The following is a 27,424-nucleotide window of genomic DNA, read 5'->3' on the forward strand; positions in this document are numbered from 1 at the left end:
GAGGTTAGTATAACTGTGGTCGTAAAAATGACATAAGAATAGCATGAAAAAGGAAAATCATGGGAAAAAATCAGTTATGAACAGATGCAAAACTCCAAAATAAAATGACACCTTCCTCGCCTAATACAAATAGAATAAGTCTTAGCAAATTCTGAGATGCTTTAGAAAAACAAGAGTAAACCTGGAATGGCTCCATATAAAGCCTAATCAATATCCTGATACAATCAATATCAAGATACACTTGACTTCATCTAAATCCAGTTGTCACAGAACAATGGGATATAAGACGGGCCCTCAAAGTATTCTGTCCAATCCCAATCTCTCCAGGAGAAGGAACCAAGGCTTCAAATAAGTGACTTGCCCAAGATCATACAGCCAAGTTCAAATAGAGCCAATACTAAAATCTAAATCTTTTTATGCCTTAGACCAGGATTCTTTCCATAAAACATGTGACCTCATTTAAACTTGAAAAGTTTTTAAGATTTCAGTAATGAAACTCCTTTGATAGCCTTAGGATAGACAGACTTCAATGGAAAAATACATTGATGTTTTCTAGACATGATATTTTAAGCTATACTCAATGGAATAAAATCATCAACATTTTATAAATTAAGAGTGAATTCACATATTACGTCTAAAATCAAAATGCTATTTCCTATAAAGTACCTAAAAAGAAAAACACAGAAAGATAGGTTTCCAATTTCCATCTTTTACATTCAGTTATCTACATATCCAACCAAAATACAAAATATTTTACTGTCGAATAAAAACTAAACTAAAACTGAAAACGTTTGCATTTAAGAAATAAATCAATTCATTGATTGTAAAATGTGTCATTATGCTGTTGACTGATTTATGAAACAAGGCCTCCTATCATCCACTGTAAGATGTATCCAAATTAAGCCATGTCAAAATTTGAAGAAAAGCATGTCTTAGAATCAATGAAATACATTTCAAGCCTGATGATCGGATAAAGACTTTATTCGTGACACTTATATATAAGCAACTTTCTTAAATTTTCCCATCTCAGTTGCCCACTTCACACTATAAGCTCTTAGACAGTAACAACTTTATCTTTTGAGTACATTAAACAACCAAGTGTCAGATATGATTTACCTGATGCATGCAAGAGAAACAACTTTTCTCAAGAGCATTATTTGCTCCTTTATTATCTTTACTTACCATGAAGAGGCCACTGTAACTCTTGGTCTTCTAAAAGAGTGGCCGCTGGCAGGAGTCTATTAAGGCAATCAAGAGGTGGCAACAAGTCGAGGAGGTAACTCAATAAAGGCCGAGCCACCGACACTGGGAGTAACAGTAGGGAGTTAACAATCTGGCAGAGCATACTGCCTGCAGCTGAGACGTATATCACATCTATGAAGGGTAAGAAATTCAACAGGCATCAATTGTTTCAAACAAACTTAAAAAAAAAAACTAATAAATACTATTTTTGCCTAGAACTCTTTGTTGAATTATTATATAACTCTCTGGTAGCTAGGGTTGGGTTAGTATTTACTCACTTTCAGAAAGTGTCACTAACAGATACTTTATGGGAAAGCACAAATATCCTTGTGCCAACAAATTCAAAGGATTATAGCTGCTTCCCTTAAAATGCATTACGAATTTCTCATTCACAAATTTATTCTCATTTTCAGATTTACTCAAGAAATATTTATTGAACACATACAACATATCAGGCACTATTATAGGTGAAAGGTGTACAGCTGTGAACAAAGAACTAAAAATTCCTGCCCTCATGGTGCTTACATTCTACTGTAGGAAGTCTTTTATGTTTTTTAAACCAAATTTACTTTTTTTAAATTAAAATTACCTCAAAACATCTGGGTTTTCTTATTATCTGTATTGGTTTTTAATCAATTCTGTGTCAATATTTTATTGTATCTGGGGGCAAGAAGACTATTCAGAGATGAGCTCAATTTGAACAAATTAAATTTTAGACGCCTGTGGAACAACAAAATGCAAGTGTCTAGTAAGCAATGGTTTTAGTTTCTCAGTTTATTTATTTCTTTGTTCAGTGAGGAAACTTCAGAAATAAGTTGCTTTTGGACAGACTTACCAAATTTTACCTATCTTTGGGATAATCAAGAAAAGGCACCTAGTAGGTAACTAGAGAAAGGCTCTTGTGTAAAAAAGGAGTTCTCAGCTAGATGCATATATGGCAGTCAACATACACATGGCGGTTAAAGACAACAGGACCAGATAAGATCATTCTCAGAGAAAAGAGGGTTGAGGGCAAAATTCAGAAGATCCTAAACATTAAAGGGCATGCCCCAAAAAGAGGAGCTTACAGGAACAGACTGAAAAAGAGTGGGCAAAGAGATATGTGTAAATACAGGATTGTGACTACACAGAAGACCAGAGAAAAGAAAGCATTTCAAGACAGAAAGAGATGGTAAATGCTAAAGAAAGGTAAAGAAATAGATGAAAATCTCACTTTATGCCATTTAATATTAATCTTTTTGAGTATATATCATCTAATTTCTTTAAATTAGACCTCTGTCACACCAATTAGCGTCTTTTAAGATTAATTAGATCAATCACTGTTGCCATCACCCCAAAACCAAGATCAAAGGGATCTTCGATAACAAAGGAGATTCAACGTCATTCCTATTCCACTCAGAGGTTTCCGGCCCTCTTAAAGCTTTGGAAAGGCCAAGAACTCTTGCTTTACAACCACTGATTAAATATGAAACCCAGTACCAAACACACCTCTTAATTTTTCTCCAACGCTGCCATTCCAAGGACTTTCTTTGAGCAAATTTGCAGAACGTGAATAAATATCTGTGGCATGAGGCAACAAGAGCTGAAGATGTTTATGAAGCAATGCCACACTGCTTGAGTTCTGAGGAAAAAAGTGCCTAAATTACTACTTTCGAAGATTCAAGGTAGAAAAATATCATGGCTTACCCAAATATCTGAGTTTCAAGGTCCCTGAGAAAAGACCATAAAAGGCAAAGAGTCACATACCTCACTAATGTTATTGATATGGCAAAATGCCAGCAGCTGTTTCTGCAGTGAACATAGCAGTTCATGAAGATGAGCCGGCTGACTGTTCTCTGAAGACGATGTTCCAAGTAGAAATTTATCACTATTCTTTTCTAGCTCCCCAAATGCTTGATCCTAAAATGATACATAAATTAAGATTATATTTGAAGTGTTTGAAAGTGAAATTAATGTCCTACCATAAATGGTTCTGATTTAAGAAGCCACTGTCTCCTTTCTCCCATTATTAATCTTTAAATCTTTGCTATGCTGTCATTAGCTATAAGATGGTAAGACTTATCAAGCAATTTCAATTTGTTTTTCCATTAAAAAGTTTCACCACAAAAACTTCTGTGGTTTCACCACAAAAACTTTGAAAATGCCGAAAACAAGAAAAAGGAAAACAATACCCAAAGACAACACAGTTCAACATTTTAATGCTATTGCTTTCCTGACCTCCTATTAAAGGTTTTGTTTTCACATATTTGAATTTCTAAGAACACAATTCTTAGAAATTAAATTTATTTCTGATTATAAAAGAAGTAAGTGGCCTAAAGAAACATGACAACTAAATACAATGTATGATCCTGGATTTGGGGGGCAGGGGGAGGGTGCCATAAAGGACATTACTGGGATAACTGTAGAAATTCGAATATGGACTCTGCATTATACAATGGTTCTGTGTCAACGTTAAATCTCCTGAATTCAATAATTGTTCTGTTGTTATGTAAGAGAATGTCCTTATTCTTAAGAAATATAAGTGCTTAGGAATAGCCAGTATGACATCTGCAGTTTACTCTCAAATGATGGATGGAAGAAAGGAAACAAGGAAAGGCAAATTTGGCTGAAGCGTACAGGAGAGTTCTTTGAAAGTTTCCTGTAATTCTTGTGGGAGTTTTAAGTTATTTCAAGTTAAAAATATTTTTTTAAAACAGAAATAGTGTAACAAATTTAGAAAATACCAAAACTGTATTTTTAAAAACTTTAGGGCTTCCCTGGTGGCGCAGCGGTTGAGAGTCCGCCTGCCAATGCAGGGGACACGGGTTCGTGCCCCGGTCCGGGAGGATCCCACATGCCGCGGAGCGGCTGGGCCCGTGGGCCATGGCCGCTGGGCCTGCGTGTCTGGAGCCTGTGCTCCGCGGCGGGAGAGGCCACAACAGTGAGAGGCCCACGTACCGTAAAAAAAAAAAAAACTTCAAATCACCATTTAGTCAACCACTGTATCTAATTTTTTTTGTGACTTTTAATTTTTTTCATAATACTGCATATTCTATTTTTAGTCTTCTCTTTTCTAACAGATCCACAAATATTTTACATGTTTTCATAAGCCATGTGTACATAAAATTTGAGACATAATATTCCACTGAGTATATATATCATAATGTACTTAAACCATTCCCCAACTTTTAGATATTTCAGTTGTTTCCAACTTTTCTTTCTTATAATAATGATGTGATGAACATCTTTATGCATAAAGTATGGTCTTTGTTTATAAATATCCAAGAGAGAGTCACAGAACATTTTAAGGCCCTTCCTATATAAGCACCTTTATAAGCAGCCAAATTAGCACTGCTAGAGACTGAATGAATGTTTGTGTCCCTTCAAAATTCTTATGTTGAACCCAATGTGGTGGTATTTGGAGGTGGGGCCTCTGGGAGGTGATTAAGTCATGAGGGCAGAACCCTCGTGAATGGGATTAGTGACCTTACAAAAGAGACAACAGAGAGTTCCCTTGTATGAGGACACAGCAAGAAGACGGCTGTCTATGAATCAAGAAGCAGGCACCACCAAATCTGCTGCCTCCTTGATCTGGGACTTTCTGTCTCCATAACTGTGAGAAATAAATCTGTGTTGTAGATAAGCCGGCCCACTCTGTGGTATTCTATTACAGCAACCCAAACAGACTAAGACCAGCACCATTATTTTAAAATCTTAGAACATGACAAATTTGGTTAAATTACATCAGAAAGAAACAAAAATTTATGATTTTCAGCCTAAAAGCAGTTAGTATTTTATTTCCATTTCCATATAATATACACATCTACCTCAGCCCTACTGGCATAAAAAAGGCACTACTTTAATACAACTTTGGGAAAAAAATTCAGTTAATACCAAATGGATACACTGTAACATTGTTCCCATTCCATGTGCAGCCAAACATCAGCTCAAATTTACATCCTTAAATCTGAAAGAAAATAATTCTATAGGAACAACTGTCACTGACTTAGTCAACAACCTTTTAAGTTGGGCAGAACAGAACACTGAGACATGTACAGAAGAAAAAGAATATACAGACCTGACCCTGAAGAGTAGGAGACAATATGAAATGATACACAAACTATTCAAAGTCAAGTCACATAGTACACTTTGACTCTAAAAACTGATGAGAGGTATGCAGTTATAATTACATGGTTAGAAAAGGTTATTTGAGCAAGGCTTCCAAGAACAGTCAAGTGTTAAAGAAGTCATAGATTGGTAGACAAGAAGAGAGAGGAGGAAATAGGTGTGCCACGCATGAGTTCAGATGAGTGTGGTGTGTAAGCCAAATGATGAAGGGTCTGAAAAAGTTCTGATTTAATAAAATGAGGTTATTTAATACAACAAGGTTATTCTAGCAGTAGGATGCTGAGAGAAGACCAGCAACAGTGACAACAGCTATAACACTGCTATTACCATTAGGTCGTGATGGCATGGATTAGAACCCATAAAAATGGAAAGAAAAAAAGTGACAGATCTAAGAAACACCAGGGAGGAAGAACTAAGGGCATCCTAATACAGAGAAGGCTATACTGTCCATTGTCTTCTCTCCTATTGACCAGCTATTTTTAATAATTTAATAAAATAATAATTTTAATTAATTGACTAGCCTATTTTTAAACAATTTAAACCACATTGTTTAATTATAAGATTACATCTGGTAAGGTTAATCCTTTCCTCATTCTTCTCTTGCAAAATGTTGTTGAATATTTTTACCTGTTTATTCTTGTACATTAATATCAGAAAAAAATTGGTAAAATTCCAAAACAAATCTCTTTGGAACTCTCAACTACAAGTCATTTGGCACCCACAATATTTCAGAAGATCTGACATATCTCTCCCCTTTCAGGGAGTGGAGTTTAGTTTTACTTATTTCATAAGCGTTTAAATGTCAAAATACCTTGACCTGAAGTGATCCCTACCCCCTGCAAAAACAAAACAAAACCAACCCAAGTTTTATTTATTTATTCTTTTTAAACAAAAAAAAAAAGAGCAACTTACCGTATAAAATCCTAAATTTCTTAAGAGAGTCTTCATCAAAATTTCAGCCAGATGGGTGTCTGGATGGCAGCTCTGAGTGCCATAAGGTTGATCCGACAGGTTTCCATAGCCAGTACATACAGAAGAGAGGTCAGCAGCATCGGAGGGTGAGCTATAGCCAAGTAGGGAGGCTACATGGGTATGATCTTGCAAACTTGTTAGGATAATATCCAGTTGCATTCTCTAAAGAAAAATATTTCCATCGATGAAATAGGAACAAATAATAATTAGCTTAAAATGCACTAGAAAAGTAAAAAAAAGGATCCCGCGGTGGGGGGGGGGGATATATACTAATGATGCTAACTAATTCACTTAATATCCTAATGAACAATAATCTTTTAGGAAGTCTATAATTTTTTAAAAAGCTATCCCACTAATACCTTTTGAGAAATTGCAACTTATAGTGTTTTATTACATCTTTTACTACCTGAAACTCTTAAGCTAAAATGGCACACTCTACATAATGATTTTAGCACTGTAAGTAAGAGGAGTAGGCAATGTCAACAGATAAATTACACTATACATTCTTCTACAGAATTACCAATGAAACTATTTATTCTAATGTTTAAAATAAATCACTTGAAATCTAAACTAATACCAAATACTCATTGGAAAGCATCTGTGGCTATTATACTGCCAGATTTTTCCCTCAAATCTATAACTCGACACTTGATTGTTCCACTTGAACAAAATGTACTTATTTTAACATACATAAGATAATAAAAATGGAAAGAAGAAGCATACTCATATCATCAAGTACTTTTTCACAACAGTCTTCTTCTTTTACTTTTTATGTAAGCTCTTTCAAAGTTCTGGGCATGGAACCAACAGCAGCACATGCCCTTGATTTCAACTCAGAATACTACAAATAAACTAAAAGATCTCTGGTTTGACAGTGTGAGCAACATTGGAAAAATCAGACATAATTTTAATAATTAGCCCCAAATCATTTAATGAGTTATCACTTGCTTCACTTTCATTAGAAATCTGGGAACCCTTCCAGTAAAAAACATTAAATACTAGGATTTACCAGACTCATCAAGTTAAGTAGTATTCCCTGAACACATGGCAATCGATTAGCTTTATTTCCCTCTCAGTCTATTTTTTTTTTTTTTGGTAATATAGTACTGGTTTACTTAGATACCATGCAAAGGCTCACCTGTCCTTTAGATAAGCTTTCCCATCTATCAGGTCCTTGGGGTAAAAGAGAATGAAGTAATTCCATACGTTCTCGTAATGGAGGTAACAGCATGGTTGCTCCCACTGACAGAGTTTCAATTACCACCTAATATAAAAAAGAAAAGCAGATTTATTTGGCCTGGTTCTTATCTTTTTAATAGAAAAACATAAAAATAAATCCACTGACTATTAAGAGCAAAGAAGTCTAAAGAAGGTGGATCATGGAAGTCTAAAGAAGGAGGCATATGAATAAAAGAAAGCATGCCAAGTCCTTCTTTAGATGTCTTTAAGAAGACTTAGAAGGACTTCCCTGGTGATCCGGTTGTAAAGAATCTGCCTTACAATGCAGGGGACGTGGTTCGATCCCTGGTTGGGGAACTAAGATCCCCCATGCCGCAGGGCAACTAAGCCCACGTGCCACAACTACTGAGCTCACGTGCCTCAACTAGAGAGCCTGTGTGCTGCAAACTACAGAGCCTACATGTTCTGGAACCTGTACCCCACAACTACAGAGCCCATGTGCCCTGAAGCCTGCACACCACAACTAAAGAGAAGCCTGTGTGCTGCAACGAGGAGCCCATGTGCCGCAGTGAAAGATCCCGCATGCCTCAACGAAGATTCTGTGTGTTGCAACTAAGACCCGACACAGACAAAAATAAAATAAATAAATAATAAATCCTTTTTAAAAATTCATGCATAAAATTTTTTTTTAAAAAAGAAGACTTAGAATATATATCTTGGGGATTTCCCTGGCGGTCCAGTGGTTAAGACTTTGCCTTCCAATGCAGGGGGTGCGGGTTTGATCCCTGGTCGGGGAGCTAAGATCCCACATGCCTCACGGCCAAAAAACTAAAACATAAAACAGAAGCAATACTGTAACAAATTCAATAAAGACTTAAAAAAAAAAAAAGAATACATATTTTGGATTTGCCACTAAATAACTAGTCATTATGCAATAAATATTTAGTGTTGAGTCTATAGTGCTGAGCCTGGTAAAGCTGTTTACAAAGTGCTGGGGATGTAGAAATGAACAAGACAGATAAAAGCCCTGCTTTCATAAGCATACAGTCTAGTAGGAAAAGGAGATTCTGAGTAAGTAATTTTACGTGTGAAAGGAGTCACATGGACAAAGTAAAAAGAAATGCAAACTTGAGTGAGCACCCATACATAAAGGCAATTAACATGGTCTATGGGTTCATCATGGAGCGTCTCCCTGAGGATTGGGCCTTTAGGTTAAAAATTGAAAAATGAGCAGGCCTTGGCCAAACAAAGGTCCAGGTATCAGGAACAGCATAAAAAATAGCTGTATTATCTTAGGCCCCGTAACTTCTCTGGGTCATAGCTTCCTTACCACTAAAATAAGGATGCTGAATTAGAAAAAAAGAAACACTCAATGATTAAGAAAAGAGCTCTTATAAATTAAAAATATGACATAAAAACCTCAAAAGGGGGGTTAGAATATAAAAATTAAATTTCTCATAAAGTAGAGGGGAGAAAAGATGGAAAACAGGAAAGAAAACATAAGAAAATTAAGAGGACTGGGGACTTTCGTGATGGCGCAGTGCTTAAGAATCTGCCTGCCAATGCAGGGGACATGGGTTCAAGCCCTGGTCCGGGAAGATCCCACATGCCGTGGAGCAACTAAGCCCATGCGCCACAACTACTGAAGCCCACACTCTAGAGCCTGAGAGCCACAGCTACTGAAGCCTGTGTGCCTAGAGCCCAGTGCTTTGCAACAAGAGAACCCACCATAATGTGAAGCCCATGCACCGCAACGAAGAGCAGCCCCTGCTCACCGCCACTAGAGAAAGCCCACACGCAGCAACGAAGACCCAACGCAGCCAAAAATAAATTAATTAATTAAAAAAAAATTAGACATTAAAAAAAATCAGACACAGTGGACTGGTCCAGGAGATCTATTATCCCAATAATGAGTTCCAGAGACAGAGAGAAAACACAGAAAATAAGGAGAAAATAACAATACACTTCAAGCTAATTTCTTAATACTGAAGGCTATGAGTTTCCAAATTAAGAGTCTACCCCAATATACACGAAAATGGATAAAATCAGACCCACATCAGTTCATATCGTTTTAAAATATGAAAACAGAGAGGACAAGTAGAACTTGCTACAGAATCCAGAGAGAAAAAGATTTCCATAAAAGGATCAAAAATTTGAATAGTGTTGATTTTCTGAGTAACAACCTGAAAGCTAGAAGATGACTTCACAATTCTTATGAGAAAATATTTACAATTTAGAATACTATGCCTCAACTAGTCATGAAGATATTCAATTCTCAAACTATTTAAGTGTGAGTATATTCTCAAAGAGTATATTTTCTACCTACTCTCTCTCAGAAGTTACTCATGTATGCAGAAATCCAGCAGACACCACCTTAACCAAGTGATCAAGGTCAAAATCTCCAGTAATAAGACACATCAATATCATGAACCACATGATATGATGTACTGAGGGTACATCATTTCTGTGGTATTCTTGCCAAAAGCGCATAACCTCAGTCCAATCATGAAAAATAACAGAGATATTCAATAAAATAACTGACCAGTATCCATAAAGTGTCCAATTAAACGTAATATGGGATCCTGAATAGGATCCTGCAAAAGAACAAGGACGTTAGCAAAAAACTGATAAACTTTCTAATAAGGTGTTTAGTTTAATTAATAGTATTAAACCAATGTTGATTTCTTGGTTTTGATAATTGCACTGTAATTATACAAGACATCAGCATTAGGGGAAGCTGGTTGAGACATATGTGAAAACTCTATTACTTATGCAACTTTTCCTTAAGTCTACAACTGCTTCAAAATAAAGTGTCAAAAAAGGAAGAAACACAAAAAAAACAGCAGCAGCACTGATTGCTGCAAACAGATAAATTACCGGAAGTTTCAAGGATAAAGAAAGAGGAACAGAAACAGCCCTGTACACATCCTGAGAGAATCCACCTCCAAAGGATTCTCCTAAGGAGTAGCTACAAAGAACACTCAAGGAATGAATAAACAATTATAAAAATAGATTTTTTTAAAGTTTACTTCCGTTATTTTAGTCCAATACTTTTCAACCTTTCAAAAATATTGTACTACCGGGGCTTCCCTTGTGGCGCAGTGGTTGAGAGTCCGCCTGCCGATGCAGGGGATCTGGGAGGATCTCACATGCCGCGGAGCGGCTGGGCCCGTGAGCCATGGCCGCTGAGCCTGCGTGTCCGGAGCCTGTGCTCCGCAACGGGAGAGGCCACAACAGTGAGAGGCCCGCGTACCACAAAAAAAAAAAAAAAAAAAAAAAAATATTGTACTACCTTGTTCCTGGTAAAATTTAATCCTCAAAGTTCCCATTCACCACCAGGTTAATATTCCTTCTACCTACATCCCAGGGATATGTCCCTCTAGTTGGAAAATCACTGTATCTTTTTTGCTTTTTTTTTTTTAATTGACACATCATAAAATTTACCTTTTGAAAGCAGAAAATTCAGTGGGTTTTAGTATATTCACAGAGTTGTGCAACCATCACCACTATCTAATTTTAGGACATTTTCATCACCCCAAAAAGAAACCTGTGCCCATTAGCAGTCATTTCCCATCTCTCCCTCCCCCAAAACCCCTGACAGCCAATTAATCTACTTTGTGTCTCTATGGATTTACCTACTCTGCACATTTCATATATATGGAATCATACAGTATGTGACCTTTTGTGTCTGGCTTCTTTCACTTAGTGTAATGTTTACAAGGTTCACTCATGTTGTGGCTTGTACAGCAGTACTTCATTCCCTCTTATGGCTGAATAATATTACATTGTATGGACATACCACATTTTGTTCATCCCTTCACCAGTTGACAGACATTTGTTTGTTTCCACTTTTTGGCTACAATGAATAATACTGTTATGGACATTCATGTATAAGTTTTTGTGTGGACATATGTTTTATATTCTCTTGGATATAGACCTAGGTGTGGAACTGCTGCAGTATGTGGTAACTCTATGTTTAACTATGTACAGAACTACCTGTTTTCCAAAGTGGCTGTACCATTTTACATTCCCATTAGCAATGCATGAGGGTTCCAATTTCTCTACATCTTCACCAATGCTTGCTATTACCAGTCTTTTTGATTATAGCCATTTAGTGGGCATGAAGCAGTATCTCACTGTGATTTTAATTTGCACTTCCTTTATGCCCAATGATGAAGATTTTTTCACGTGCTTAGTGGCCTTATGTCTATCTTCTTTGGAGATATGTCTACTCAGATTCTTGACTCATTTTCTGATTGGGTTATTTGTCTTTTTTATTGTTGAACTGTAAGGATCCTTTATACATTCCGTAAACTAGAATCTTATGAGACATATGATTTACAAATATTTCTCCCATTCTGTGAGTTGTATTTTCATTTTCTTGATAATGTCCTTTGAAGCAAAAATGTTTTTAATTTTTTTTTTTTTTAAACAAAGACTACTAGCAGCATTGGGAAGTGCTCTTTCAAAGCTGCTAAGCAGGCACAAACTTCTTGTTTCGGATCAATGTCGTGTCTTCAACTTAAGTGTACTCTTCTTTGGTCTTGTTGGTTGTTTCAAGGTTTGTTCCTTGCCTGATCTGAACTTGAGCAGCAGTTTCAAGTGCAAATACAGTCTGTTCTGTTACTCTTCATACCCAACAGCTCAGCGCCCCCTCTCCAGCACCATCATAAAAATGTTTTTAATTTTGATGGAGTCTAATTTATCTTTTTTCTTTGGTTGCTTGTGCTTTGGGTATCATATCTAAGAAACCACTGCTTAATCTAAGGTCATAAAAATGACAGATGAGCAAAAATTTAATATATACAAATAACAAAAGGGTTATTCAGCCTTAAAAAGGAAGGAAATTCTGACATATGCTACTTACCATGGATAAACGTTGACAACATTATGCTAAGTGAAATAAGCCAGTGACAAAAAGACAGTGTATGATTCCACTTGTACGACATACTTAGAGTATCAAAATCATAGAGAAAGAAAGAATGGTTGTTGCTAGGGGCTGAAGGGAGGGGAGAATAGGGGGTTATTATTTAATGGGTACAGAATTTCAATTTTGTATGATGAAAAGAGTTATGGAGATAAATGGTGGTAATGGTTGTACAATAGTATAAATGTATTTAACACCACTGAACTACACATTTAAAAATGGTTAAGATGGCAACCTTTATGTTATGTGAATTTTACCACAATAAAAATAAAATAAAATTGGGTCTTTGTGCTCAGAAATTCATCTTCTGGTAGAAAAGACAGACACAGTTGTAAGTAGACAATTACAAAACAATGTGATGTGATGAGAACATACATGAGAGAAACCAAACCTGGCAGGACAGCAGGGAATGAAAGGTTTCTCAGAGGCGACATCTGACCATTGTCTTAAAGGACAAGTTCACCAAAAAATTTACTCCCACCAAGAAAACAGGAGTAACGGAAAGAACATCCAATTGAAGTTTTCCAATACATAGCTGAATTTGTGAGCTACAACCTCAGGGAGAGATGTGGCTGAGCTACAGATTTAAAAGTCCTATACTCTTACCTCTTGGATTTCATCTGGGACAGTTGAGTCCATCAGTCTGAAGAGTAAATTTCGAAGCGGACCTCCCTGTCTCCCAAGAATGCTGGTAGCTACCCCTCCCGCAAGCGCAAGAGCAAGGTGATTTGAAAGCAGCTTCAGGCACAGCTTGAGGAAACTGTGGTGTTCCCTGAAACCAAATAAACTGCTATGAACTTCTGGAATATAAGAGAGCACATGCCATCTAGTTTGGATAACATTTTTTTCTCTTTAAAATTTTTCTCAAATTATGACTAACAGTAAGTTTAAAAACACGATTCATGACATTATGGATAAATTTTTCTAAAGGTTATTATCAGTAAGTACCTAAGTTTAGCTCTCTTTTTAGATTATAAAGAAGTTTCATATAATTGAGGGATAAAGTGAATAACTCAAAATTCAAAATGAGTAATTAATAGATGTGTGTACACATGTGCGCACACACACAAATACACATATATATAACATACCTTGATGAAGGGAAAGGGAGCGGGGGAATCTCACTGTTTATTTTATCACAGTATCTCTCAAGAAATGAACGAAGGTGCGAGAAGGTACTCTCTTCAAGATCTACACAATAAGGTCGGTGCCAGGCAACAACTTGTCTAGAAGGAAGCACATGAAAATCATGAAAAATCCTTAACATGAAATTTTCACACATGGTCAAAAGCAAAAATTAAACCATTATTAGAGTTGAAAGATGTTAACAAGATATACAGAAGACCTTTCTGATTATAAAGGTGATAAAACCCTTCATTTTAGCAACTGAGGAAAACCAAGAATTTGCTATCTCTAGAATTCTTCAAGAAGAAAATACATAACCACTACTTATTTTGCAAGGTCTGGCTATTCATTCACCTGAAGTCAGAGGGCTGAGCCACATGATCTGCTATAGACCCTTCTGGTTCTTAGGGCCTATAAGATGTATAGTTCATATTAAGAAAAATAGCCTGACTCTGTAAAGTGATATACTGAAATCTACTAAAAGAAAACCTCTTGAAAACTCTTGTGAAAATTTTCAAGATCTTGGGAACCAATTTTCTACATATAAGGTGAGAAATTGCAGATTTAATACTAACAGCAAATTATTTATATTCAATTTATTATATTTTTGGGTTTTTTTGGAGGGTAATTACCTATAAATGTTTTAAATTGGTTAGAATGATATAATAAACCCCATCTGAAGCAAAGGTCTAGAATACAAATATAATACATTCTAAGTTATTAATTAGCCCATATACATCTGAAAATAGCTGAAATAACCTCAAATTTCTTAAAATTCAATCTTCAAATATTGGCTAAAAATTACCTACCTGATTATCTAAATAAGATATGGTTATCACATTAGGAAAAAGCTAACTTTCTGCAAGAAGTAACTTCCTTTATTTAAAAGTATGGCCACTGCTTCTTTTCAAAAAAACAACCAGATAAAGGGCATGGAAGCTAATTAACTGTTAAAAAGCAATAAAGCCTAGTTCTGATTTTGATTATTTTAATTTAACTTCCTCTTGATACGTGACCACAATATTTAAGATCAGTAACTGGAGACAGAGTAAGAATTCAAAATGTTTAAAAGACACTTAAATTAAGACAGTGTCTTAGTATACGGTATAACTTCTTGCTTATGAAACATATCTAACTTCAACATTCAAATTGAAAGAAATCTAGATGGCATGTCTATGACAGTAAAAAAATCAATACTAGAAATAGTCAGAGGGTATTTTATGAACAAAGTACAATTATTTCTGCTTTTATTAGTGTTTCTGCTGTTAATAAAACACAAGAAAAATTTTTTAAAATAAATTTATTTATTTTATTTTTGGCTGCTTTGGGTCTTTGTTGCTGCACGCAGGCTTTCTCTAGTTGCAGCGCACGGGCTTCTCATTGCAGTGGCTTCTCTTGTTGCGGAGCACGGGCTCTAGGCACGCGGGCTTCAGTAGCTGTGGCACGTGGGCTCTAGAGCTCAGGCTCAGTAGTTGTGGCGCACGGGCTTAGTTGCTCCGCGGCATGTGGGATCTTCCCAGACCAGGACTCGAACCCGCGTCCCCTGCACTGGCAGGCGGATTCTTAACCACTGCGCCACTAGGGAAGCCCTAAAACACAAGAAATTTTAAACATGAGCACATTTACCTGTCCCTAGGAAGAGCAGTCCATGCCAGACTATGTGATGTTCCAGCGGAGATCTGTTGAATAGCTATGCCATCTAAGCCACTCACTTTCTTTGGTTTAGTAATAGGACCTGTGGAATTTCCTTGCCCACACTGCCCCATTGAGTTATTGCCCCAGGCATAAACTTCATTATCTAAAAACAAAACATAAAGAACAAAAGAAAAGCCAAATTTCAATGTAAAATATTTATGGAAGGTAATATTTAATACTATTTATTTTTTTTTGTAGGTGATATGTTTCATTTATTTAAAACCTACAATATGCATTTCAAACACGCCATGTTTTCAGATCCATTAATTTAAAAGAGAATTATCAAATTGTCACAATGTGCTAGGCCTTTAGTTAGAGTCAGAGATATGAAGTGGAACAGGGCATGGTCCATATTCTCCAGGAGCTCACAGCTTAGTGTGGAGACAGCCAAGTGCACTAATAATCAGAGTACAGTATGTCCCAGGCTGTTCCAATCAGGCTGGATCAGGAAAGCTTTCTGTAGGCCATGAGCCCTGAACTGAATTAGTTTTCTTATTCATTCATTTATTCATCCATCCATCTGCTCATCCATCCAACCAATCATTCATTCACTTATTTTTAACTGCAGTAAAATACGCATAACATAAAACACATTTTAATCATTTTTAAGTGCACAATTCAGAGACATTAAATCCATTCACAGTGCTGTGCATCACTACTATCCATCTCCAGAAACTTCTCATCATCCCAAGCAGAAACCCTGTACCCATTAAGCAGTTATCTCCCCATCCCCGCTTCCTCCCAGTGCCTGTTAACCTCTACTCTGCTCTGTCTCTATGAACTTGCCTACTCTAGATACCTCATATAAGTGGAATCACATATTTGTTCTTTCATTTCACTCAGTGCAATGTCTTCAAGATTCATGCATGTTGTAGCATACATCAGTATTTCATTCCTTTATAAGGCTGAATAATATTCCACTCTATGGATATACCCCCATTTTATTTATCCATTCGTCTTTTGGTGGAAACTTGAGTTGTTTCCACCCTCTGGTGAATAACACTGCTACGAACATTGGTATACAATTATCTGTTTGAGCCTCTGTTTTCGGTTCTTTTCGGTATATACCCAGAGTGGAATTGCCAGATCATATGGTAATTCTATTTGAACTGAACTTGGAAGGCTGAGAATGGCTGAGCAGGAGGAAGCAAACAAACTCTGTGGATGAATGACAAGGGAGGTCATGCTTCTGTGAGGTGACCCACCCATCACATAATCTCTCACTCCCCCTCCTCTCAAGGACCGTGCTGTGTGTCCTACCATGACGACAACCACCAAATTTGATTCCTGGTTTACCCAGAAGAGCAACACTATGGTATCCTTTATGATATGCACTCCTTTCCCATCGCCTTCCCCAGTTCCACCCAGCCCAGAACACCCTAGGTCTTTCCATGGGTTGGTAAGTACTCCTCTACCTACCTCACTGTGTTGTTTTGAAAGAACTTGAAAAGGAATAGATACATGTATATGTATAACTGAATCACTTTGCTGTATACCTGAAACTAACACAACATTGCAAATCAACCACAGTCCAATATAAATTAAAAATTTTAAAAATCATAGCCAACTTGGTACGTTAAAAATGGGGAGAAAAAAAGGATGGTATGAACTTGAAAGTGCCTTTAAAACCTAATACTATTTCTTTAAAAACAAATGATCTTACCATGAGAAAGAGCCAAACAATGACTGTCTCCAATAGAAATATCAACCACTCTTGTGGCAGCCAGTTCTTCAATAAGCTTGGGTCTCAGTGCAGTAGCTTCTGAAGAACCACAACCTAGACAAGCACCACAGCCCCAAGCATAGACCTGAAACAAAGAGAAATACACTGCACATAATATTCTGAGATGGTAGGTTAACAACTTACATTGTTTAGAAATAAATATAATCTATTAAATAAGAGTGTGGTTTGATACTAAATCATAACTTTTTGTTGTTACAGAAACTTTCAGTTCGAAGTTGAAATCTTTGAATCTATCTTATATAATCATTCAAAGCAGAAGTTATTACCCCTCTCATAAAAAAGAAGCATGTGATTTTCAAGGAAGGTTTGTGATTTGCCAGTGGCTATACATCAAATAAGTGAGCATCTTTTGGCTTCAATTCATGGATTCCTACCACAAAACTCACAGTGAGAAAGATGTAAAAGAGAAGTTTTAAATTTTAAGACAGCAACCAGCATTGTAACAAATGACTAACGTAATTAAATACAAAATGATAAATAGTTTTGCGTTAGATCTTTTACATCAAGGCATTCCGGTCTTTCAAAAATAATTAAATAATATGGTAATTTCAGCTTTGCTACTCATCTGCCATGTGAATGTCAGAAACATTTTTATACCACTGCCTGGCACATAATAGATTCCTACATGTGAAACAATGAGTGATCAGCTCACTTTTTCACTGTCATTGTTGATGGATTTAAGGAGCAAAATTATTGTCAGTCTATCACCATACCTGGACCCTCTCCATCACCAACAAACAAACAGAGGGAAGTCAAAATATGCATGTAGAAAATCACAAGTTTATAAAGGGATTATACAATTCTAAGTATCTTAAGACTGAGTAACCCTCTTTCAGAAACACCTAACCACCTAACCCTCTCAGATTATTTTCCATCTGGAAATGTTCTCCTTGCCCTCTCTTTTGATCACCTTCTTGCCTTCTTAGTTCGTATCACTGGTTCCAGCAAGATCTATTCTCACTTTCCCCCACTATTCATGATTTTTAAAGGTTTAAGCAGTGTTTAGTGCTAAAAGCTTTTTTAAAACCACCTTAACACAAAGAACATGGGGTTAACAGTAAGTTTATCTGGCTCACACACAGTCAGAAAACCTGGCTCCTTCTCAGATACTCAACTTCTTCAAACAGGAGAAAATATTTAATTTCAGTAGATTAACTTTAAAATGTATTTTTTTAACTTCAAAATTTAAATACAATTATCACTTTTTAGTCATCTGATCCTCTGAAATACTCTAAACCTTTTATGCTCATCCCTTAGTCCTACCTGCCCTGTTGATGTCAAAGCAAGTGAAGACTGACTTCCAGCACAAACTTTCCGAATGAACATTCCTTGTAAAGCTTCAATAACTTTAGGTTTATACACTCTGTTGGTATCACCATGGCCAAGTTTGCCTATAAAAACAAACATATTCAAGTTAAACAATATACTTGTTTCAAAGAAATGCTATTCTTTTCTTAGTATTAATGTTGATAAATATCATTAATATTTCCATCACTAACCTGACAGATTGTCCGCATTTTAGAAAGCTCTAAGTTTCTCATAGCAGAGGATGTTAACAAATGAATCATTTTATTACAAGGAAGAAACCAATAAACAATAGTTGTCTGAATTTTTATTTCAAGCAATTAAAACCACTTTAAGAGAGATATGGAAAACTAATTTGCTGTCTTTCTCCCCTTTAATGGTCATACTTCTAACTTCAAATTTGCTGATATAATAAACAGGTCCTTATACAAGAATGTGTATGCATATAATGATTTTAAATTTTTTTTAAAAGACTCAATAATTCACCAAATAGAGAACTTGGCAAATCACCAAAGAAGAAAAACAAATGGCCAACAACCTCACTAAGGACGAAATACAGATTAAATACCATTTTCACTAGTGAAACTATTTTTTCAATTATCTTAATTTTAATAGCCAGTATTGTTGAGGGATATGGGGAAATGAGCATTCTCGCATCACTGGTAGGAGTGACTGAAGGAGAAAAAGATTTAGTCATTCACTGTATTGTTTTTAATACTGAAAAAAATTGGAAACCATCTAGATATTCAACAATAATAAATTTCTTTGTAAGTTTTGCTACAATCATATGAAAGAATACTTTGTGCCACTGAAAAGAAAAATGTAGAGCCATGTTTCTTGACATAGAAAGATATTCAGAAGATACTGTTAGATAAAAACAAACAAGTTATAAGATAGTAACTATGGTATATATAGGTCTGCTTTGGTTTTTTAAAACATCTATGTAGAAATATATGTACATATTTATATAAATGCATATATATTTACCTCCCAAAATTTTAACAATGCTTAGAGCAAATTTTTCTTAAATTTTTTAAGAAAAATTTATTTAAATTTTAAAAATTTCTGCTCACCTATATACATTTGAGTTTTTCTACAAGAGCCTTGTATAACTGAAAAATAAATTTTTTTAAAAGTCAAGGAAAAAAGGCCAAAGCTATCAATAAATAATTTTTTACATACCATTGTCTCCTCCTCCAAAAGACCATACAGTTCTCCCATCTTTAGATAAAGCAATAGTATGTGAACTGCCACAAGAAACCTCTCCTACATTGCTAATGTCTTTTACTAACGTTGGAATGTTACGGCTATTACTGTCACCGTGACCTTGGATAAAACACACAAAACAACAAAGAAATAATGTTAGCTCTTTTTCTTTAGGCCATTACTTCACAGGTAGAATAAACATTACAAGTTATTAACAGAATTGAGGAATTTTTTAAGTGCAATTAAATATGAAAAACAGAATCATTTCTAATATCTTCTCATCTAATCTTCTAGGCTGCTCCCAACATGAGATACCCAGTCCCTTCACTGAATCAGTAGAACATTCTATTATGCTCCTCTCACAGCACTTATCTAATGCTGTCTAGTATCGTTAACGCTGACTTGTTTTCACTACCTCCTAGATAACACACTTCAGGATCACTTTAGGATGATATCTTTCTTATCCCTGAAATCCTATAGTGCCTGCTCCAAGTAGTAAATACTTGCTAGATTTAATTACATCTTAAATTTCAGCACCAGAATCTAGGTACTCTCTATATAAAATTATCTTCCTCTGAGCTTAAAACTAACAAAAATAAATGACAGTCTTTGGCCTATTAAATTTAGTCTCACCACTTCTCAGTAACCATCATCATTTCTATTTTTCTGTGATACTAGCTTCAATTTTTAAAAAATCTTACCTAATCTTCCAAAGTCTCCTTCACCCCATGTGTATAATTCACCATCCTCCGTGACAGCAGCACTATGTCTGTATCCAGCTGACACACAAACAACTACCTGTATTGCACACAAAGTGAATTTGATGAACACAAGATACTAAAACATAGAGTTCACATTTGATCCTATACAGAGAGACTTCAGAGATACTGATATTCACAACTCATCCAGAAGTGCCATATACAGTTGTGGAGGTTTTGCCCAGGACAAGGCTGCCTGCATAAAGGATCAAGAAAGTGCTGAAATACAGCCTAAGCTCTGTTGGCCAAGCCACAAACTCTGACTTCTACCCAGAGAGGACAACTTTTCTTAATTCACACAGAGACTGTAAAGGCTAGCAGCACTCTCTCGCCCACTCCTCCCTGCCCCAAATACATCAATCTAATCACCTGCAACAATACTATATCACCAATCAACTCTTTACTCAAAGAGTTGGATGGGGCTGAACACTCATGGAACAACGAAAAATTTTTAAATATAACATTAACACAAAACCTCCAGTCCCGGCTAATCAAGAAAAATTCATTACATAATAGGGTTAACTCTCAAAAACACACTGACTATTACCAATGAAGAAAGATCTAAGATATAAGCTTATATCAATTAAACTCCTAATAGTATCTCTTTACCCTCAAATAGCTACACAGTTTATGGGCAGAATCAGGGAAATAAGGGTATATGGCAGCATAATTTGGGGATCAGTTATACCTTTTAACACTGATCAAAATCACTAACTGCTGAAAAAAAGATAACAGAAAAAATATCCATACTAATAACTCCACATTTTTTAATCTCCAAAAATTAGAACTCACTTTAGAAAATTCAAACTTTAGATTCAATTAAAGATACTGAATAGGGTTTCCCTGGTGGCGCAGTGGTTGAGAGTCCGCCTGCCAATGCAGGGGACACGGGTTCGTGCCCCGGTCTGGGAAGATCCCCCATGCCGCGGAGCGGCTGGGCCCGTGAGCCATGGCCGCTGAGCCTGTGCGTCTGGAGCCTGTGCTCCGCAATGGGAGAGGCCACAACAGTGAGAGGACCGTGTACAGAAAAATAAATAAATAAATAAAATAAAAAATAAAAAATACTGAGCACCTACTACATTTTAAATAATATGCTAAGAACCTCTGAAATTTTTATCTGTAAATTATTAATTTACTTTTTGGGAATTTTTCCTTCATGATATTCATACTAAGTTATTTTTAACTGGCAATGTTTCCATTATAAAATGAAACATTAAAAGAATATAAATAAGGAATTCTCTGGAGGTTCAGTGGTTAGGACTCAGCGCTTTCATAGCAGTGGCTCAAGTTCACCGGGCCACCGCTATGGTTGTGCAAGCTGTGCGGTGCGGCCAAAAAAAACAAACAAAATAATATATATATACACACACACACACACATATATGTATGTGTATGTATATATATATATATGTAAAGAAAATTTTAAACAATGGGAATTAAGAAAAAAGGTGCTAGAAAAACTAAAAAAATACAATTTTAAAGAGTATTTATCTGAAGTTCCTTAGAGTCCCATATTCAACATCTTATCAAGGACCCCCTGATGTTAAGTGGAATGTTCCAAGGCTCACTGCTTTGAGGCTGATGTCTAAGTTAAACATTTAAAGTTATAATAAAGTAAAATTCATTTGAGAGCCAACTTTGTCAGACAAACTCCCATGAAAGAAGTGTCCCACTTTTAATTCTGGTATTAAATAAAATTTTAAATTTAAAGACTTTTATATAAGAAAACATTCATAGAAAGAAAGGAATCTTAAAATGCAGGAACCCACAAAACTGCACATAATTTTAAGTTAGGAAAATGGCTTCATTTCTTTGAGAAAAGGTAAAATAGAAATAAAAAGAGGAGACCTAGCTTCAGTTTCTAATGGTACCATTTATTTGTGTGTGACCTTGGCCAAGTTACTTAACCACTTTAAATGTCTTATTTAAGTTTTTGTTAAAATGCCACCTACTCCAAGAGAACCCTCTGACCTCATTATCTAATATCACACCCAGCCAAAGTTAGTATCTATTACATTACTCAATTTTTTTACTATTATTTGAAATTATTTTATGTGTTTGCTTACTTATCATCTCTAGCCCACAGATTAAAGCTCCATGAGAGTAAGAATCTTGTCTGTTTTGTTCACTGCCATGTGTCTAATGCCTAAAACACTGCCTGGCATTTGGAAGGTACTAAATAAATATTTGTTAAATGGATGATTCTCAGTTTCCTATCTGTGAAATGAAAATAATAACTACTTTAACAAGGCTGTTATAATAATTAAAATTAAATAATGTACGTGAAGTGTGTTGTAAACCATCAAGCAGATATACAAAAATAAGCCAGAAGGGTTGGGAGGTTGGGCTACTTCAGAAAGAATAAATCAAAATCTGAAAGATACTGTCAATTATAGCAATCATAGTACCAGTGCATCTAATTATTTTTAAATCCAAAAAGAAGGCACATACCTTTCCCTGCAGAGGGCCCTGAATAAGCTTGGGATATTTCTGTGTTGAACTATTTCCATGTCCCAGTTTCCCATAATCACCATCTCCCCAGCTGAAGACTTCTCCTTCTGTAGTGAAAGCTAAAGTATGACCATCAGATCCTTTAGAAGATGAGACCTTTTTAATGGACCTGTGAGGCTCAAATGTTAACTTTTTTAAAGTAGACTGATTATTAGAATCTCCAAGGCCCAGTCTCCCATAGCTGCCTTTACCACAAGCTCTGACAGAGCCATCCATAGAAATGACAAAAGTGCAGTATTGTCCAGCTTCAATCTATAAGCAAACAAACAGAATCACAGATATAAAATGCTTCTGTGAAAATCAAAGTATAATATTTAAGTTGATTTTACCAAAGAGGCTCAAAGGATATCTTTTAAAGCAGAATATGAATATCCATAGAGATTAAGAAGTAAACAGAAAATTAAGAAAACTGTTCAAGGCCTATTCATGTTGACTTTACTGTTGAACTCAAATTAATGTATATTTTATCTTTTCAGGTTATCTATCCAGTCATGGTTCAATGAAATAACAAAGAAAAATGTTTAGCCTACTCTTATATAATTGGTGAAGGGCAGGAAGGAAAATTTTCCTGTAATTCCTTAGGGTCCATTATAACAAGAACCATGTAATATATACTCTAAATTCATTTGAGAAAAACATATGTTTTAAAGAAAATAATAAAACAAAGTTCCATTTTGACTAAAAGTTAGCTACAAATGTAAAAAAAGTGATCATAATAAGAAAATGAAATGTCAATATGGCAAAGGGAAAATTTTAATTTTTACTTAGTCTTATTTACCATTTGTGTTGAATATAAGGGTAAGTCTGATGCCATTCATAATTCTTTTTAAAACTCCAGATGCAAATTTAACTTTTTAAAACTTGGATACACTATTAGGGAAATGAGGGACTTAAAATATTTTTTCTATGAAAATGAAAAAACTGATGCAGTATAGTATAGAAACAATATAGATAAGAAACAAGCAAGAACATTCACTCATTAAAACAAAAAACAAAAAAAAACACTCAACATTATTTAAAGCAAACCCTGTCCTGTACCAATTTGTAAGGTATGCAGAGAACTCACAGTCTGCGCATCAGAGAAACTAGGAGCCAGTTTGGGTTGTAATATTTTCTCCTGTGTGCCTTCTACCAACTGATGGCTGCTATTGCTCCCCCAAACATAAACCTCACAGGTTTCTGAAACAATAGGAGCATCACCAGTCTGAATGCTATCTGGGCTAGCACATGTTCTTGAGTAATCAGAAGCCATTCTGCAAACCTATTAAAATAAGAAACATGCAATAAATAGTCAAGACATTCTTAGTACAGATATTTTTATAAATATTCTCTGAAATTATTGTTGACTTTCCTTCTTCGAAAACTATCTCAACTGCTCAAATAACCTAAGAGCAACACATCCAATCTTAAACACAGATGGCTAGACTATTTACTCCTGCAGAATAAATCACTAAAAGATACCAACAAAGGTGGCAAAAATGAGGAGGGGGAGACACACAATCAAGCCTTTATTAACTAAATATTTTATTAACGTATATAATAGCATTATAGAAGAACAAAGTAGAAAAAAACCTACCTTTGATAATCCCATCACCTTAATACAATATATGCTATCTTTTTTTATATATGTCCTTCCAGAGTTTTGCATATACACACTCTTTACCACAGTTATCACAGCGGATATATAAGTGATGATACAGAAGGGCCATGAAGAATTTTCTCTATGTCTACTTAATCTTCGTAATTGAACCAATAATATTCCATCTAATGTAAAAATCACAATTTGCTTAAGCATTTTCCTTTAAGAGGACACTGAGATTCTTTCTACTTATTTGTTATATGAGCCATTTTTAAGAATATAGTTGTGGCTACTTCATTGTTTTGTTTTTGTTTGAAGGAAAATAATCAATGCTATTTGGCTGCACTGAAGTGTGTTCCCGGCTGGCTTCGTGGGGGGTGTTCCATTGATTCGCCCTGGGCACTGGCTCACTCCCTGCCGCCTAGGCGGCCTCCTCCTCCTCCTCCTCCTCCTGTTGCTACATTTTTAATTACTTCACTTGGTAGAGAACCTCAGACATATGCAAAAAGTGACAACAATCTTCTGATTCCTGAAACATACTATACCAAATTGCTTTCAAAACTGGTGTTAAAATATTATTTCATCACCAGCAATGTATAAAATGAGGGCGGTCTTAAAAACAATAAAGGTCCAGAGCAATTCAACACTCACACACGTATCTATACGTATCTGTATATGTATATAGATATATAAAAAAGCATGGCTTATTTACCATTTGTGTTGAATATGATGGTAAAGTCTATTGCCATTCATAATGCTTTATAAAAATCCAGGCTTCTCCTCTCCTCCTCCCCTCTCCTCAAAACCCTGCCAAAAGCACAGGACCCAGGGTTGTCATCACAGTTGCCCTAACCAATGAATACGGCTATGTGAGAGTACCAGTCTCACTGCACCCATACCAATAAGTATTATGCTTTAAATTTTTTTTGAAAAGTAAAGTGGGAAAAAAGAGGATGTATTCTTTTAACTTCACACTTCCTTATTATCAACAGAATTGAAGTTTTTCCATCCATTTGCTTATAACTAACTTCTGCATTTATTTATTAGGGTTTAATGGATTTTTTACTGACTTTGTATGAATCCCATACAATAAAGATATTATCTCTGACTACAGCTGTTGTCAATTTGTTGTCTGCCTTTTAGGGGTTGGTTTTGTTTTTGTTTTTCTCTGAACCAAGTAAAACAATAAAAGAAGAATCTTCAAAAGTCAATATATTATATTGCCAGACCATGAAATGGGAAGGGATAGAGTAATCTCAGTCGGAATTTTAAATAGTACCCAAAACAATAGAATATATGTGTCAACAAATAATTTTCAGTGAACATGAGGAGAGTTTTGAGGACATACAAAATATGCATAAGTAAAGCTGCCAGTCCCTAATAAGAGATCTGAAATTCTGCTGCTGACAAAAGGAGGATGATGGGCCCAAGTAGGTTAGAATTTTTTAATCTAAAGATCTATTACAGTAGTCCCCCTTTATTCGCGGTTTCACTTTCTGTGGTTTCAGTTACTGGCAGTGAACCGTCAACTGAAAATATTAAATGGACAATTCCAGAAATAAACAATTCATAAGTTTTAAACTGCATACTGTTCTGAGTATCATCCCTTTGTCCAGCATAGCCACACTATATAAGCTAGCCACCCGGTAGTCACTTAGTAGCCATCTGGTTATCAGCTCATCTGCCACAGTATCTCAGTGCTTGTGTTCAAGTAACCCTTATTTTACTTAAAAATGGGCCCTAAGTGCAAGAGTTGTGATGCTGGCAATCTGGATATTCTCCTACTGTACCTAATTTATAAATTAAGCTTTATCATAGGTATGTATGTATAGGAAATAACATGGTATATATAGGGTTTGGTACTATTCATCGTTTCAGGCATCCAGTGGGGGTTTTGGAATGTATTCCCCATATTTAAGAAGGGACTACTGCTCTATAATAAGACTTAAAAAAATAAGAGCCCTCCTTCCCTGACCCCCACGAAAAAGACAGAAGAGAGGAGAAGGGGAGGGGAAGGGGAAGGGAAGGGGAGAGGAGGGGAGGAGAGGAGAGGGGGAAGCAAAGGCGGGGGAGGAGAGGGCGTAAAAAAAATCTGTTCACAAGATTTAGAAATGTGTTTTTTAAAAACAACTGGAGGAGGGGCTTCCCTGATGGCGCAGTGGTTAAGAATCCACCTGCCAATGCAGAGGACACGGGTTCAAGCCCTGGTCCAGGAAGATCCCACATGCTGCAGAGCAACTAAGCCCACATGCCACAACTACTGAGCCTGCGCTCTAGAGCCCGCATGCCACAACTACTGAAGCCCGTGCATCTATAGCCTATGCTCCGCAACAAGAGAAGCCATCGTAATGAGAAGCACACGTACCACAACAAAGAGTAGTCCACGCTTGCCACAACTAAAGAAAGCCCATGCACAGCAACAGAGACCCAATGCGGCCAAAAAAACCAAACAAACAAAAAAACAACTGGGGGGGGGGGGCACGTAGAATTCTGGAAAAGATGACAATAGCAGCAGCAATGTAGTTTTCTAAACATGGAATCATTACACAAAACAAATAGAAGGCTAAACTCCAAATTTGTACTTAATATTCACAATAAAACTAGACAAACATAGCTCCGGTAACTCCAAAATATAAGCAGATGCAGACAAACCACTACCAAATACAGAATCTGCATGGGAATAATATCTGTGCAGGAGGAAGCCAAAGAGTGTCTGACAGACCTCAGAATAAGAAAACCCCAAAACAACCAATCAGGTACTCACCAGAAAGAACAGTGAGCCAATCTAAGGACAGCAGCTGCAACTGGGAAGAGTTTGCCCTCTCTGATAGCACGTAAGTACAAAGGTCCCATGATGAGAAGTTTGAAAACAGCTAGAGCAGTCTAGCTCTTGTGAATTCTTGAAACTGAAAAGCCAGTACTCCCTTCCAGGACAGAGCCCTCATACTGAGCAGAAACTACTGGGAGCGGAATAAAAGTTAAGCAGAATGAGGACAACAGAAAGGAAAGAGAAAAAGTTAAGATAAAAGGTGGGGAGGGGAATACGCTTGAAACCACCATGTTTTTTCTAACGT

At 36.1% G+C, this 27,424-nt stretch overlaps 1 protein-coding gene across 12 annotated transcripts in view; it reads right to left on the reverse strand.

Annotated features, from left to right (window-relative positions):
* The window catches only part of HERC1 (HECT and RLD domain containing E3 ubiquitin protein ligase family member 1), a 214,857-nt gene that overhangs the window by 131,103 nt on the left and 56,330 nt on the right, over positions 1–27,424 (reverse strand). For all 12 annotated transcript variants that reach the window (XM_029239001.1, XM_029239011.1, XM_029239006.1 and 9 more), the window contains 14 exons: positions 23,838–24,032; positions 22,712–23,023; positions 20,204–20,300; positions 19,479–19,622; positions 18,255–18,382; positions 16,911–17,055; positions 15,179–15,350; positions 13,519–13,653; positions 13,034–13,199; positions 7,460–7,585; positions 6,262–6,483; positions 2,989–3,141; positions 2,731–2,863; positions 1,183–1,374 (listed from right to left, as the gene is read on the reverse strand). In XM_029239001.1, coding sequence (XP_029094834.1) covers positions 1,183–1,374; positions 2,731–2,863; positions 2,989–3,141; positions 6,262–6,483; positions 7,460–7,585; positions 13,034–13,199; positions 13,519–13,653; positions 15,179–15,350; positions 16,911–17,055; positions 18,255–18,382; positions 19,479–19,622; positions 20,204–20,300; positions 22,712–23,023; positions 23,838–24,032 — 2,320 coding nt within the window. The remainder of the gene's footprint in view (positions 1–1,182; positions 1,375–2,730; positions 2,864–2,988; positions 3,142–6,261; positions 6,484–7,459; positions 7,586–13,033; positions 13,200–13,518; positions 13,654–15,178; positions 15,351–16,910; positions 17,056–18,254; positions 18,383–19,478; positions 19,623–20,203; positions 20,301–22,711; positions 23,024–23,837; positions 24,033–27,424) is intronic.

Source organism: Monodon monoceros, unplaced genomic scaffold, assembly GCF_005190385.1.
Source record: "Monodon monoceros isolate NGI ecotype Baffin Bay Population unplaced genomic scaffold, NGI_Narwhal_1 Super_Scaffold_21, whole genome shotgun sequence".
NCBI classification, from domain to species: domain Eukaryota; kingdom Metazoa; phylum Chordata; class Mammalia; order Artiodactyla; family Monodontidae; genus Monodon; species Monodon monoceros.